The 17,395-nt window shown below is 38.0% G+C and overlaps 1 protein-coding gene across 1 annotated transcript in view; it reads left to right on the plus strand.

The window, feature by feature from the left end:
- Window positions 1-17,395, plus strand: part of MYO18B (myosin XVIIIB) — a 427,031-nt gene that overhangs the window by 248,179 nt on the left and 161,457 nt on the right. The window contains exons 29-33 of the mRNA XM_018560492.1: window positions 4,795-4,949; window positions 10,784-10,907; window positions 11,937-12,137; window positions 14,002-14,112; window positions 16,080-16,184. Of these exons, the coding sequence (XP_018415994.1) occupies window positions 4,795-4,949; window positions 10,784-10,907; window positions 11,937-12,137; window positions 14,002-14,112; window positions 16,080-16,184 (696 nt within the window). The remainder of the gene's footprint in view (window positions 1-4,794; window positions 4,950-10,783; window positions 10,908-11,936; window positions 12,138-14,001; window positions 14,113-16,079; window positions 16,185-17,395) is intronic.

The raw sequence follows: 17,395 nt of genomic DNA on the forward strand, positions 1-17,395 counted from the left end.
AAGGCAGGTTTCCTGATGGTGGACCATGCTTGCATAATTTGTTTTGAAACAACCACTTGTAATCTCCATCAGATGCTCCTGTGGCAGGTGGCAGTATAAGAACACAGTTGGGAGACAGGGACAAGACGTGCCTGCACAAGGCAGGAACACCGATGAAAAATGCAGATTTAAAAATGTAGAGAATAATTTTGAAATCACATTAACATGTTAAAGTTTACAGTATATGAGATTTTAGTGATTGGTTTTACATATACTTTTACTGTAAGTGTCTAGCAGTAGTCAGAAAATGCATACGAAAATAAATATTTATTCAGCTAACCAAGGTACAAGATCTGAGTGAATTATATTAAATCCTGTTCTTATCATTTACAATTAGCACAGTGTTTAGAGTTCTGGGTGCCCTAGACATCTGTGAATAAATATGTGGTGCAAGCTTCACCCATCTGTCACCATATCACATGATATCTATAGTAAAAATATAGTGGGTGTCTGAACTAAGAACCATTATGGCTGAACTCTACACAGATATAAAAGACATGAATTATTGCAGCCCTGTAAGCATGAATACATCATTACATGTATTTTTTAAATGTAAGCAATGTAAATACCTGAATTTTACCTGATATTAGCCACTTGCTGTCTCTGTATAGCAGATCTGTTGAGTGAGAAGAAGAAGCAGCATTGTGCTTCTTCTCTTTTCACTGTCCAGTCACAGGCAGAAGCAGTACAAAGTGACTTCTGTTTGAAGGATGCTGGTCATCAGACTCAGGACATCTGGAGGCAGAAACAAGTACTGTGGGGGAATATATGGATTGGACTTGAATATTGCAGGAAACGCTGGTTTTCTTATTCTGTCTACTAATTGGCTATTCATTGGTATCTTATTATTTTTAGCTGGAGTTTTGCTTTTAAAGTATTTATGGTCTATACATCATAGGCATTTGCAATCCATAAAAATGTAAATGTTTAGGATTGCAGGAGGTTCTTTTAACTTGGGGTTGAGATGTCACAGTGCCACAGTGCTATCTTTAACAATAGAAGTATATTTTTCTGATTAGTTGCTCTCCTAATTTGCACACCTATGTGTCAATGAGAAATACGTCTCTGTCCCAGATACATTTACCTGTGTTCTCCCAGCTTGGAATTTAAATCATCAAGCCAGAATTCCTTCTACGTATGTGAATATATTTTATTTTCAGTTATAAAAATAAAAGAAGAAAATACTTTATTTACTGAAGCTGGTAAAATATGATGCCATTAACCGCATTCTTATGCATAACTCCCAGCTGGTGCATTGTATACCTCATATTTCTTGTTAAAGATTTAATGTGAAAGATAAATTACTCTTGTGATACAATGGAAGACGCTGTGAGGGTCACAGTGGGCAGCAAATGTTCAGTAAGGTCATTACAGAAACCCCTTAAAGCCACAGAGGACATCTCAGTTATAATACGTCTTTGACATAGATGGGATTAAGTTATTCCACCTACAAAGTCACGTTGCATATTAGAATAAAATATTGCCAAAGGGCAACAATGGCAAAGAAAATGTATAATATAAAGTTTGACTATTCTGTTAGTTTATAGGTCCTGTAAAATCATTGCATTATACAAGTAAGTCAAGCATATCAAGCTTACACGGAATCCTGTGGTTTTATACACTTTCAAGGGAGCATTTTCAATTAAAGTATTAAGAGAGAAACATGGAGATTGCAATTAAAAAATCCTACTCGCGCCAATACACCTGGCCCATAGTGCTGTCCCATAGGGGTTGGGGATAAGATACCAAACATAAGATTTGTTGGATTTCTTTCAGAGGATCATTGCAGAATCTGCAATGGGGATTGTGAGTGGTAGACTTTAGTGGGGAAGAAAAGTAAAGGCATTGAATGGTGCCTTCTACATGCTGAGTGGTTTTCTATTTCTAATGCAGGTTCACTTTGAAGGTAGAACTGTTACCAACCATATTTAGTTTACATTTTTTAACTCTCTTTTGGCTGCTTGGACGGCTTAAGAGCCGTGCATTTAGCTAAAAAACATCAGTTTAACGTGCCGCCTCTAAAGCTTTGGTGTCACCTTGTGAATGTATCAAGAGTTCATAGTTATGCACACATGCCACAGCCATAGCAAAGTGTATTACTTTTCACCATGGATTTTTATTTTTTATTTTACATTATGAAAAGGGCAGCAGGTACATGAAGATGGCAATTGCTGCAGCAGGAATGAGGCTCAATGCCATATCAGAGCAAAGCCAGAAACTTTTTATGGGGGGAGATCTTGCCACTAATATCTGCAGATTATAGGAGATTCACTTTGCAAGAGTCTTTGCCCAACAAAACAGTTTTAGGCTGGTTTATTTTCTGAGGCTATTCTTAACAGAAAACTACCCTTATAGAAACATATTGTATTACATACTTTATATATGCTTGATGTCTGTGAGAGGTGAGTACTACAGTTCACTACTAAGCATGAGAGCTTAGACTACTAAGCATGAGACCGAAGGCAGCCAATGTACGGCTGATTTTAGCTGATGTACAACTGAAATCAGCCATACTGAGTCGTAGTCAATAGCCGAACGTAGTTTGGCTCACTTCACTTCGGCTGGGTTATTGAATAACCCCCTAATAATCTCGCTCCTGTTATTATGGACATTTCAGTCAAGATAAGGCAATGATGAAACTGCCTCTAGACTTGATGGGCAGGGCTAATCTGTTGGCTCTTTCTACTGAAATTCCTTTATGCTCTGGCTAATGCACCCTGTAAAATACCCATTGATCAATTTCATAAGATTTATCTAATATGCGTCTGCTTTCTTTGGCAGGGTAAAACCCCTAGACATTTTCTGCAACAGGTTACAGTCCTAACATTTCCCAATTTATATTTAGCTGCTAAACTTGTTATTATTCATGACTGGTTACTTCCCCCTCTGACAATGCTTGTACCGCTACTGAAGCTGCTATTGTTTTAAAACACTTGAGAGCAAGATTTATAGATTCTCTATCCCCATGAATCAGGTCACTACACTATTCCATACTTACCTTACCCTTGATGCAGGAAGGGGGGGTGCTTACTCATCCTCCCCCCTTTCCTTCCCTGCCAGGCCACTGCTCGGATTACGGGTCTGGTATGGAGTTATAGGGAGAACCCCCATATTTGTTTTTCTTTTTTGAGTGTAGGGGTCCCCCTTAATATTCCTACCAGATCTAAAGGGTCTGGTATGATTTGGGAGGGGGACCCCGTGCTGTTTTTTTTATTTCTATCTTGCTTCTTGCTTTGGTGGACCGTTATCCCGGCTCCCTCTGTGTGTTCGGCTTAGCCAAGCCGAAGCATGCCTGTTCAGCTCGGCTGTTTACTTCGGCTGCTGTACGGCTATTGAGACTAGCTCGTACAGCAGCCCTTCGGTTCGGCTGAACTGAAGGGTTTCCCTCAAACGAATCCAGCCAAAGGATTAGTAGAACATTCGGCTAAATCTTTTGCCAGTTTAGTGAATAACCCCTAAATCTTAAATTGTATAATCTGGGCACCAGATACTCTCAACTGTGTTTCCACAGCTGCACAGAAACAGAAGACTTCATTCTTGCTTTATGGACCTGTCCAGTTATACTTTATTGAAGTAAACTATTTCATTTCACCCATCTTAGGGCTACCCAATATCTGCAATCCCAGTTAAGTATGGGAATGCTAGAACCTCTGTCTGCTTTCTATTGTAATCAGTTTCCTCACTTCCTGTCTTCTAAAAAGTTGTCCCCAGAACATAATTTGAGGACAATCTCCCTAACAAAGCCCTGGATAGCAGTTAAACCTGACAGGGATTCTAAACTTTCCCTATTCTATCCAAAAGTTTTAAAAAATTGGGCATCCATTCATTTTAAAGTATAACTATAGGCAACACTTTTTTTATTTGGATAAAGTGGGGAGGGTTTGGAGTTTCTGTCATGTTATTGCTGTCTGTCCCCATTAGGGGAATTCTCTCTTTCTAATCACCCTGATCACCAACGTGACTTGGAATTAAAGTGAGAGGTTATTTTCTCCTCTGTAAACATGAGGAGTTTCATTGAGTGAAATAAACAGGAACAGTGAATTGTAAAATAACTGATTTATTCAGTTTATCAGTACAAACGACAATGAATGTACAAAGTGCAGTAACCTATCACAAACAGGCAGATCAGGGAAATTTTGGTTGATTGCTTTTGGTTTCTGCATAATGCATACAACTCTCATAACTAACTCAATAAGTCTAAAAATGTTTAAACAGTACATCTCCTTAATTAGAGTGACATTAAACCCTCAGATTTTTTAACATAAAACAATAGTGTAATGTGTGCTTTACTGTAATCCATGACTATGGTGGTAATTTGGTAGTGTTCTTTTATTTTTAGTTTTGCAGTATACTTTCTAGACTTCTTCTGCAAAGACAGCATATTTTGTGATGTTTATCAAATTATTTTATGCACAACCATATACAGAAAATAAAATGCAAGAACACTTTCTAAGATTTATAGATTGCCACAACAATATCCTGTTGGAACCTGCCAGCCATTATTTTAATGCATAACCTCTACTATTTCCATAATCATAACTTTGACTGGTGACTGGTTTAAAAAGGAGGTTTTCTTGTGTTTGTTTCCATTGTACACTGTAATAAAGCACAAAAAGGAAAAAATGAATAGTACATTTGCTTGGGGGTTATATGTCCATTAAACACCAATTTCTTCTGTGAAAGTGTGCGCTGGAGAGCATAAATTGTGGAAGCAAAATTACTGGTTTCATTCACGTTTTTTCCTTCGTTTTACAGCTCAGTGATTTGCAGAGTGCATATGAGAGTGCCAGAAGGGCAGCTCAGCAAGCAGCTAGGAAGTGTAAACACTTGACCTCTGACCTTGAGGACACTCGAGTTTTGATGGAAAATCAACAGATCCGAAACCATGAGCTGGAGAAAAGGCAGAGAAAGTAAGAAACGGATCCTTCCAATTAAAGTGTTTCAAGATTTTGTTATATAAAATCTTTACTTCTGCATTTGACATTAAGCAGTCTTTTACAATCAAAGAGTACTTAAACCTATTTCTTTTTTTGGGTAGTGTAGGTAAGGCTTAAAACTACTGTCAGTTTTTTTGTGGTCTGTGTCTACATAGAGAGATTTTAAGTCACTTCCTGTCCCGGATGGTACAAGTAACTGAATTAGGAAGTGAAGAAAGATCGTTACATAGGGGACACAAACCACACAAAAGCAAAGAGACTCTAATCTTTCCTCACTTTACTAAATCAAATGTGTTTTATTTGCCAAGTTTCATCTTGCTTCATGTCTGAGGTGGCACCATTCACTATGACAGAAAGTGAGGGGACATCTCCCTATAGGGACACAGGCTACAATAAAAAAGTGACAGAGATTCTTAGCTTTTCCCAATCATAATATGTAATGAACATCTGGGTTGGACCTCTACTTTGAGGAATCAGTCCATTACAATGTGTTATGTGGGTATTGTTTTAGCTACTAACATGCACTCCAACAAGCTGGTTATGGATTGTTTTTTAAAGAATTTGCAAACAGCATTTCTAAAGTTAGTCACACACTTAGTACAATATATAGGATATTTTCCGTATCACACAAAGGATAGTAACCATATGCATATGGATTTAATTGGTGGCTGATAAGTTTCCACAACAGTCTTCCTTTTGCAGTCTGTTTCTAAACCACGGGGAAGGATTTTACCAAGTAATAGCACATATTGGGAGCTAGGATGGTCTTCCATCATTTGAGAGTGCTCTGTATACAATCTTCTAGCAGAGACTGATAATTGGTGGATGCTAGTTTCCAGGGTCACACTCTGTTTTTTTGGGGAGTGGAGTAATGATAAATTGTTTGCTAAAACCACTTCAGTAAACATGACAAGTTTAATTGTGTGATGTAATCATACAAAAACTTTAATCATAGTAGTTTAATCATAGTAGCCATTGAGGCACAGGCACGCTCCCCCAACAACTCTTAGTTCACCTCATCAGTCAAGCATTTCCCTGCTTAATAACCTCTGTCAAAAAGTATTACATATTCTCTAGGGCAGGGATGGCCAAACTCCGTCCCTCCAGCTGTGGTGAAAACTACAAATCCCATGAAGAATCTCTCTCCGGGAGTCATGTCTGTGGCTGTGAGAATCTTGCAAAGCCTCATGGGATTCGTAGTTCCACCACAGCAGGATGGACGCAGTTTGGCCATCCCTGCTCTAGGGGAACATGATTGGCTTTACCAAGCTTCCCCAGGAAGGGGAAACGCCATTGCACACCCTAAATAGTGTGCCCAGATTGATTTCTTTCTGTCTGAACAAGTACAAGAAAATATCTATTAATTGAGCAACCACCTCACACCAATTGACCCCCCTCATGTACACTTTCTCCCAATTGGAAGGTATTTTCTAGAACCAAAGACAAAATACCTTTCAAAAAGAACAGACTACTGCAACAAATCTCCTAAGGGACAGCCACAAAATGTAATAAAAGGACCCCTTACTTGTTGATTTTGACGCACCTATGTAAAATGCTCCATAAGTTTAAGAGTAATTGAGGCTGATTTACTAAAGAAGCTGTGAATCTTCACACAATATAAATTATTTGAATATTCACGTCAATTATCCAATCATGTGAAATGCACATTCTTGTTTACCTATTTCATCTGTACATGATTGGGTAAGTGAAGTAAATATTTACACAATTTATTATGTGAAGATTCTTAACTCCTTTAGTAAATCAGTCAATTAGTAAGATCCCTACAGTTTTATCAGATCCGACAAAGGACAGTCTCCCAAAAATCTCTGTGGGGGTTATTCACAAAGCTAGCCAAAGGATCAGCCATAGCTCCGGCTGATCCTTCAGCTAGCTTCGGCCATCTGAGCCCTTCGGTTCCATAGAACCAAAGGGACGCTGTACGGGCTATTCACTATAGCCCGCACGGCTCCCGAAGCTGGCTGAGCAGCTCAGTCGAGCCGAAGGCATATGCTTCGGCTTGACTGAGCCAAAGTGAAACCCGGAACAGGCTGAGCGACCGGCCAGTGGCCGGCCAAAAGTCTCGCAACTGACAGCTGGGCGGAGCCAGCCATGATCTTACGTCTGGCTCCGGCCAGTTGCAATCACAGTTCAGCATCCCCTGGTTACCATGTCATGAGAGCTCATCGGAGCCGACCTTGATATCACGGCTGGCTCCACTGAGCTCTCATTGTAATGTCTGGCTCCGGCCAGTTGCAATGACAGTTCAGAATCCGATAGTTACCTGGTAACCAGTGGATGCTGAGCTCTCATGAGAGCTCAGCGGAGCCGGCCATGATATCACGGCTGGCTCTGCTAAACTCTTATTGTAATGACAATTCAGCGTCCCCTGAATTAAGCTACACTAGCACATTTTTTTTCTACTATGTAATATCACAATAGAATAATAAAATAAATAATCTAAAAGCTGTGTTCTAAAACATACCTCTCTCTAGTTATGTCCATCTATTGCCCTTGGTAATGACCAACAAATTGGCATGATCATGTTCTGTGTGAAATGGAACACATATCTGTACAAATGTTGCAATAATAAAGTTGAAGAACATTTCTAGTCACCATGGTGATTCTGTTAACAAATATTCCCGTAGTTTAACATTCAAAATCTGTCTCATGGATGTTGGCATAAGAAATCAGTAGGTAATTACACAGTTATGTAGCTCAAATAATAATTAAAATCTTGAATATTCATAATACATTATCTAAGTAATTATCAGCGACCCTAGTCATTTATACAACTCTTCATTTTTGCCAGAAACTGCAAAAATTTACTTTCTTGATTACTTTCAAACTCTACCTTTATATGTTGGCTTTGTCATGAGCTCCTGCAGAGAAGTTTAAAGGGTCAATTTATCATAAAAGTATTGACTGAATCAACCACTGATTTCTTGGATTTGATTCGGTCCCTAATAAGAGAGTAGAAAACCATCACTAATAATTGCTACAAATTACACAATAATATCCCAGACTTAAAAGGCAGTGGAGATAATTGAGGAATTCACCATAGGCAGGTTGATGGTGCCAAATCAGAATTTTTTGCTCAACAAATGCTGTTAACAAATTGGGAGATGCTTTTATAAGGAATTTTGAAAACGTACAGACATCTGCTTTATTGAAGCCTAAAGAGAATCCTACAGTTCCAGTTAGGGGATGTTAAAAAATTCTTAACTTGAAGTTTCAGCCAGATCATTTTTTTTATAAATGACCTCAGCTAAATATTTACTGCTGTTTGTGACCTCTTTTGGGGAAATTCACCCTCACTATTTCTTTCTGTTCATCATCGTCAACAAGACAGAAAGTACAACGCCAAACTGCAGCCACATTTTTTTTAGTATTGTATAATATTGCATGACTCCATTATTGAGATTTTCCTCAGTTCCTGTTCAATACAAGAAATGGGGTTATGGGCTTCATTGGGAGAGAATGGGCACAAACAGTAATACAAATATTGTCAGAAGTAATGTCTATTCCTCACTCTAATAAAATTGCATTTTTGTCTGTGTGCCCATTGGAAAGATTCTCCATCAGTTCCTGTCCTGATAAGAAGTAATGGTAAATCTGCCTAATTAGGGACACAGATAACAATAAAAATCTGACATAGTCTCTAACCCTTCTCTTTGATATCCAGAACAAACTAAACAAAATTGCAGTTGCCATCTAAACGGGATGCTTGTTACTGTGACAACAGTCAATGGTATTCTTATGTTAGTTTTACACATGTCTTTCTTTTGTGTCTCTAGCACAGCAAGTAAGGAGCACTCTGAACAAAGGGGACGTAAACAGCAATACAAACTGATAAATGGTTTAGCTCTTACCAACTCTACCCAAAACGAAAAAAAGAAACATTGGGTTCTATTTTATTGGGAAAGCTGGTTGTTACTTTAAACAAACTGGCAACAGGCTTAAGTGTGTTTTTAGAAAGCTTTAGCGCTAATTGAAAGTAGGTGAAGCCTGCTAAAAGCTTCTTTAAAGCAAAATGCACTTTTAGAAAGTTGACTTTGGTGCAAGTGTCCTCAATGAACAATTTGCCATGTATTTCTGTTATGGGGACCACTATAAAATTTGGGATTCCCTAACACCTGCTATGTCAGAAAAGTGGTCACCAGAACAAAAAGAGACCGTGAATCCCCCCATGGAAGTAGACGGCAAAAACAATCTGACAGTGGTTCTAATCATTCCATTCACTATAACTAAAATAAACATTTGGCTTTAGATACACTAAAAGACCAGAATTACGAATGTGTGGTAATTGGCGTTGCGTTAAGGAATTTTACATTTTAAATTGTAATTGGATGCCGATGCACCACAGAATGGTTCAGCAGCACCTGAGCCTCTTTTGGGAATGCAACTCATGGTGGTGCATTACCATTCTTTGTGGGGCATGCATATAAATGTACTAATGCATGCACAATGAAATGACGGTAAAGACGGCATATAATATAACTAATGCAAACATGCATTAGTATAAAAGAAGATGAAAATGTCTATGAATTAACTAATTTGTTAACCTCTTACACCTAAAAAAATCCTGCAAGCCAGGTTTTCAGGATTAACAAATCAAAATAAACCCTTTTCATAGTAAGGGTTTCCTTTTATTCAGCTTTTTATTAATATTTACATCTCTGCCTGAACTCTTAACCTATCCAATACCACAAAATGTTAAAAAATTTCATTATGTTTCGGTTATGACCCAAAACAAGTCAGAACAACTTTAGTCATCTGTGATTTATTTTTTATGTTATTCAGATGTTTCAGAATGCTTTTGTGGTTTTGAATGGGTTAGGAGGTCATACACAGGCTGACAATAGAATTTTCAATGTGGAAATTTAAAAAAAGCTGACAAAGAAGTTTCTATTGTTGAACATTGCTAGAATGTAACTTTGTGCAATGCGGAGACATTATACCCGAACATTTTCAAAGTTTATTGTGCCGCTTGTTTCTTTTACACTTATTTCACTAAACACTTAGCCGTTTTTACATTTGTAGTGCTGCGTTACAATACAAGCATCTCTCGCTCTCTCTCATTTTTTACATTTGAATGAATAACTGATCTTCTTTTCTAGTAATCTTTGTAGTTGAGTATTTATGCCTGCTGGATACATTTGAATCCTCATTCTTGGCACAAAAAGTATAATTTGACACGAAAAGACTAACAAGAAAGTGTCCCCAAAGCTTGGTAAATAGGTACACACATCATCCTTTTGATGCGCTGTAGTACTGCAATGTGTTGCTCAGCTTGTATGAATGATGATTTGTATTCATATTTTTGGTGTGTTAACCAGAGATATGAAATAACACAAAAAAAAGAAAAACAGTTGTAGGCATTTCTGGATGGTATTCTATCTCAAAGTTGTATTTGAAAAACCAAACTGTTTGAGATAAATGCAGACCCGTTAGAGATTGGTAGCAGTGCCTTAGGGACTGCTGTGTAGGATTAAATGTAAGTACTGTTTTTTAGAATAGAAATTACTAATTTCCCAGATGTTTTCACTTTCTTCAGTAACATGTGATTCATGATGGTAGCATTTTGCTAACCAGGGATTTTTTTAACACTCTTTTTGGTGACAGAAGTGAAATATAACCTTACGAACACATTGTAAAGCAACTTGCAGGGTAAGTGGTATTACTTTAGCCTGCTATTTTATTAGCTTCAGGTTTAATCATTCACGGACACTTTCAGGGCATGCATCTGATTTTGGAACTGTGTAAAAAAAACAAGATAAAGGTAATTGGACTTTTTTCCCCCCACACAGGTTTGATATGCAGTTAGCTCAGGCCATCGGAGAAGCAGCATTTGAGAAGAGCTTGCGTGAGAAAGTGACACAGGAGAATACATCCTGCCGATGGGAAGTGGGAAAACTACGTCAACAGCTAGAGGTGAGATTGTTGGCAGAATGCTTGGGAGGCACATTGAGCATGAGTTGAAAAAATAAATAATAGTGTCTGTGTTATCCAAAGCAACCAATCAGCGTTTGTATAGTGTAATGCTAGTTTGTCTAATTTTCTTCCATGTTTCCTGGCTTAATACTTTGAAAATAATTTGCTGTCACTAATGTAACTGATTTTTTCTTAAAAAAGATGAGTGAATTTTAAGATTTAACATTGATTGGGCAAATTATTTACCAACTCTTTAAAGAAGAACTCCAAGAATTAAATGAGAAGTATTTGGAGAGTAAAATATACTCTTCCCAATACTTTGAGCCAGTGTGGGACACTGCAGCTGTCACACTCAGGCTCTATAGTTTGAGAACTGAGCGATCACAAACCACTGAACACTCAGCTCATGGCTTCTTCCTGCAGAGAGCAGTAACTGTCAGTGCTCACCTCTCTTCCCCTTCCACTTTGGCTGTGGTATTTCTCTCAGTGTCTAATACACGGGAATGGACTTGCATTAGATGTGATTACATCATGGGTCCTTAGACTGCCAGAACCCAGTGGAGAAAAGGACAAGGGGATCTGCCCAGCAGCCAGGCAGGACCAAGGATCGGGTGAGTATTTCTTCTTTAATCTAGTCCCTGGGCCAAAACAAGCAGTAAACCTTACTAGGTAGGCCCTCTTCTAGCCAAGATGTGTAACAATAATTTTATTGAAATTCTTATAATAACAATAACAGTACTTATGATTTCATTATCATACAGTATGATTTTATTTATCATTGCATGTATGTATTATTTCTGTTTGTATGTTGAGCCTGACATGTTTATGTTTATTTATGACTGTTTATATAATTTTCTTTAGGCCTTTAACTTCATTTCAACATAAAAAAATTAATGAAACAGAATGCATTAAAAATGAAACTACTAATACAAACCCCTTTAAGTATTTGTTGTTGGAAATAAATATGTTTAATTAATGCAAGACATCTGATAGAATAGCTTATCTTTTCATTTTATATATTATTCACAGCAAAAGGAGAAGGAGACATCACATTTATCAAAGCAACTGGAAGTGTTGGGGAAGCAGATAAATGAGCTTTCTTCTTCTAGTGGGCTGAATAGTGATTCTGTGGTTTCTCTGAAAAAGAAGGTATGGGAATTGGAATCCAGTGTAGCAGAACAAAACCAGCAGTTGGCGGAGCAAGCACATTCCATACAGCACCTTGAGCAGGTAATTCCGTAACTGCTTTACATTAGGCTTTATTTTTTTTGTCACTTATTTAAAGTTTCTATAAAACCGTGGGGTTATTTTACTAAATGCAATTAGGCTTTTCACTTTGCAAGGGAATTTTCCCATAGCTTAGTAAATGAATTCACAATCATGTGCAAGAGGGAAAAAAAAAGTATTTTTGCTTGTACATGATTGGATGTTGGAAGTCAACAGAGCTTCAGCTCGTTCACTAAGATAAGGGGAAATGCCCTTGCAAGGTGAACAGACTAATTCATCCCCACACAGCTACCTCCTCATGTATCACTTCCCCCTCCCTTTTACACTGTAAGCCCTCAGGGGCAGGGCCCTCCTTACCATCTTGTCTTGAATTGTATTGTGATTGTAATGTCTTCCTTATATTGTAAAGCGCTGCACAAACTGTTGGCGCTATATAAATCCTGTATAATAATAATAATAATAATTTGCCTTTAGTAAATCAACCCCTATATGACCATCTAAGAAGACGACAGTGTCCACAGAGTGACAACAGGTTACATAGTTACATAGTTAGTCAGGTTGAAAAAAGACACAAGTCCATCGAGTTCAACCTATAGAGATACAGAGAAAGAGAGAAGAAAAGCCTAAGGAGAATGCTATGCCTACAGCTACCCCCTGTTGATCCAGAGGAAGACAAAAAAGCCTATAAAGCATGATTCAATTTGCTCCAACAGGGGGAACAAATTCCTTCCTGATCCCATAAGGCAATCGGATATTCCCTGATCAACAATCTCTGATGCTTAATATACCTATAAGAACTCAATATCCAGTAATATTCTGTGCATTTAACAGCTACCCCCAGTTTAAGGCTACCCATAGACCTGAGGTGATTGTTGGTTAATAGTTCTGGTAAAATAGTTCTGGTAAAATAGTTCTGGTAAAATAGTTCTGTGCCTGTGAGCACTCTGGATGATGTGTTCTCTCTTGATTCAGCTTGGACTGGGTAACTTAATCAATGTGCTGAAATGTGTCGTTTTCCAGTTCCTCTAAAATAATAAAATAAGACCAATGCTGCCACAGGTTTCTTATCCAACCAAAAACAGGCACGCTAAGCCAAAATGTTTGTGCACCAGTGTACCACTATCGTTTGATAGTGACTGAATGTTTCCATAGTCATGGCATGCCTATGGCTGGCATCAGCCAGGCCACTTAAATTGCAACCTAATTATTTGAGTGAAAATTAGAAATTAAATGAAATGTTTTCCACCACAAATTTTTAAGCCATTTGCTGTGATGTTTTACTATTTTGTTTAAAAGTAATAATACATGCCAAAACAACTGTTGCCAGTAAAGTTACAGTAATATTTGTTTTATACTGCAGTGAGCACAGGCATTGTCCTGACTCCATAACCTGATAAGCAGGGTATTTTTTTTTTATGACTGCTTCTGTTCAGAGCAAAGCAGTGTGGACAAGGTAAGTATTACTTTTAACAGAGCACACACACGCACAAAAAATTGAAATCATTCGAAAGAAAAGGTGGAGTCAAACTTTAAATTTACCTTCCCAGCGCCAGTGCACCCAGCTTCTTTGCAACTGTACTTGCATTTGACCAGTGACATAGAGCCACTGGACTCAGCTGGTAAGTGCACTACATGGAGTGCTAAATGCTGGATTGAAATATACTGGATGGATAGAAGGCATGTGGAGCTGCGGAGAACTTGGTACAGGGTTGCCAGACTGGCTCTGCCTCCCATCAGAGCCCAAAGGACAAGTTTTCATACTCTGAAGACACATATAACTACAAGACATGCATTGAAAATTGTTTGTCTGGTTAATCTTTGTTGATACACTGTAACTAAAAGACGATTCTTTCTTCTTGCACAACAGATGCGTGTCCGTTTTGAAATGGAAATTGAGCGTATGAAACAGATGCAACAGAAAGAATTGGAGGACAAGGAGGAAGAACTGGAGGATATTCGCCAGTCATGTCAAAGAAGGGTATGTTAATGATCAGTGACTGATGCAAGCATGAAATTCTGTGCTGGAAGGGCATATGTGTATTATGGGTATGGAGTCATAATGCATTATGAATAAAACAATTAGCATGCGCTACTTTCAGAGTTGTATTTTTACCACAGGGAATTCTCTTCATTAATTTTCTTTTTGTATAGTGTAGTTCTATTTTTCCCTTTGCCCAGATTTACTGTATTTTTATTTAATACATTTTTTTGAGTAAATATTGTCAATTACATTTCTGGAATGTCCAACAAATTGCAAAGGGAAAACCATACCAGATGTTTCCTGGCTCATGCAGAAATGGCCAACAGCATTTAAAACTGGTCATTAATTAATTAAAAGCTAAAGCTTTAGTTTCCAGCTCTGACTGCAGCATTTTTTATTAATTATAATAAAATCTTATTAGTTTACAAATAAACTTATAGGTTTCTTGTTTCCAGTCCATATATTTTGTACTGCAAGTTGTAATTATGATTGTATATGTTAAAAAAAATGCAATTAATAGTATAGACTGTTATAGTCTTTTAGACAGATTATAGAATTTTGAGGTGCATCACTACAGGGATCACCAGCAGGAGGAAAGATTCCCATATATCGATCTTTAGTTAGACCTCATTTAGAATACCTTGTCCAGTTCTGGAGACCTCACTTACAAAAAGATATTAATAGATAGATTGAGTCCAGAAACGGACAACAAAAATGGTAAAATCTGATTGATGAAACATATCAGAGAACATTTTAGGAACCTAATATGTTTAAGGAAAGAAGGAAAAGAGGGGAAATAACTGAAACCTTTAGATAGATTAAGGTTGTGAATAAGATTCAGGAGGGCAGTATTTTCAATATGAAGCAAAGATCAAGAACACAGGGGCGTGACCTAAAACTAGCAGGAGTAAAGTTCAAAACTAACTATTTTTTACCGAAAGAGCAGTTGATGCTTGGAAACAGTGATGAGCAGAATGTGCCTAAATTTGGTTTGCATGGATATTCAGCAAACCCAGCCAGAAACCTAGGTTGGGTAATTGTTAATACAAACCAAACCCAGGGTCGCCTTTGTCCAAGTAACCAATTATGCTGTGAAACCCACACACAGTCATCATTTGCTAGAGTGCTAGCAGCTGGGCTGCACAGCAACAATGGTTGCCAGGATGCAGGCATGCACACCCTAACAACCAATGATGTTGTTGGGCCGTCTGTGTCATAACAACCAGTGATGCTGTGTGGCCCACACAGTGTCATTGGTTGCTAAGTTGTTGGTGGCCCCACAGCATCATAGGTTGCTATGGTGCACCCCGCTGTGTCCTAGCAATCAAGCAATCAATATGCTAAGTGCAAGGTACAGTAATCCATAACAATCAATCAGATCCGTCTCTATTAAAGTCACACTAATACAACGTGGATTTTGATTTTGTTGTTATAGGTGCTGCACGTTGTTACTGAAAATGATACAAATACACAATACAATTACCCGTATCATCATGGAGAATTAAAGAGATTCCTATCTCTTATCTTTTACAAAAGAAGATTATCTTCTTTTGTAAAATTCTGGGATTATGCAGGTTGCTTACAGATCTCCTGAATCTCCAGACTGACTTGTCTGGAGTTTCTTTGATTTTAGTGGAGAATCTGCTAAGTAGTACATTATGCACCTTGGATCTACCAAGTACAGGCTGATACAAGTGTATAACACTTTTCCAGGCAGAGCCATAAAAAGCTAAATAGACCTCCAGGAGATTTGTTTGAGGACCCCTGAAGAAAACAAAATATTTAAGGTGATAAAGATCAATTGATATTAACATGTATGTAAGTATATTAATATGGAGAATAAAAATTGCTCTAGATGTGTTCAACCACTTTTATAACAGGAAATTAGAAAATAAATGTAGTCAAAATGCATGCATTTAAAAGTTATATTGTAAACCATTTTGTCCTTCTTTTCTGGTTTCTAGCTTCGGCAGTTTGAGATGCAGTTGGAGCAGGAGTATGAGGAAAAACAGATGGTACTTCATGAAAAACAAGACTTGGAAGGGCTTATTGGAACCCTCTGTGAACAGGTAGGGATTGGGAATGATTCTGACAGTTCACCAAGCTTCAAACTTAATAACAAGTTCTCATAAGTCTTCAGCAGTCTTGCAGTGCAAAGAGTAGCACCGCTTATTCTGTTTTGACGATAGTTGTGGTGTGTGTGCACTAAGGTGTGTGTTGTTTCTTTCCAAAGGGCAGAAAAAAAAATGTCTTAGCTTTCCTCAAAATGTGTGAAGAGAAGCTGCAGCTGGTAGCGCCCCAACACAGCAGAAGGCAAAGGCAGGGCATAGAACAACCTTGTTTTTTTTTTACATTAGACTGAATGTCGCTTCTTTTTTCAGTGCTTTTATGGTTTCGATGGCCAGGTTTATAATTTGACTTCCCATTCACAAGTGAACATTATTTTGCACATTTCTTGAAGCACAATACAGACTAAAATAGTTTACTGATTTGTATGAAAGTCATAGTCCATCATGGGAGTGATCTTGGATCGGTGGCCACTTTACATGGGAAGCAAAAGTAGCCACCCTCCAAAACAGGGTGGGCAACTCTGGCCCTCGAGCTGTTGTGGAACTACAAGTCCCAAGAGGCATTGCAAAACTCACAGTTACAGGCATATCTCCCGGCAGCGGCATGATAGGATTTGTAGTTAAAGGACAGCTGGAGGGCCAGAGTTGCCGACCCCTGCTCTAGAAGGAAGCACCAATTCAGAGATGATTTGAGGATCTACAGCCAAGTGATATACAAATAAGCTACTTTTTTGTTTATTGTTAAGGTACTTGAATGCAATTTTGAGATTTAACTCCTAAGTTTAGCGTCACTTAAACTTACAGGCCGGCTCACATTTATTGCAATGTTTCCGTTTGTAAAAAATTGATCTGCAGCTAAAACTTTTTTTTGTAGCTAGCGGCAGGCCATAAAACCTCTGTCAGTTGTGTGTGTCTCTGCTAGAAAGGTTCACCTAGTCCTGCAGACTCTTGTCACTGCACAGTAAGTGAGAGGAATTCCCAAATTTGACAGTTGTCATGTGCCATGAGTCATGGAGAATCTACTGATGAAAACTCCTGTTTTTCAAACTTTGTTAAAGTTAAACAGACTTGTGAATCAATCACATTAATTATTTAATCAATTATGAGATCTGTAAAACCATCAATAATAATGATTTTTTAGAACTAGTATAGCAAACACTGCACTGGTCTGCATACTGACGGTGATCCCCTAATTGCTGCACATCGCCTGG

Source organism: Nanorana parkeri, unplaced genomic scaffold (assembly GCF_000935625.1).
Source record: "Nanorana parkeri isolate BGI_ZX_2015 unplaced genomic scaffold, ASM93562v1 scaffold18, whole genome shotgun sequence".
Taxonomy (NCBI): Eukaryota; Metazoa; Chordata; class Amphibia; order Anura; family Dicroglossidae; genus Nanorana; species Nanorana parkeri.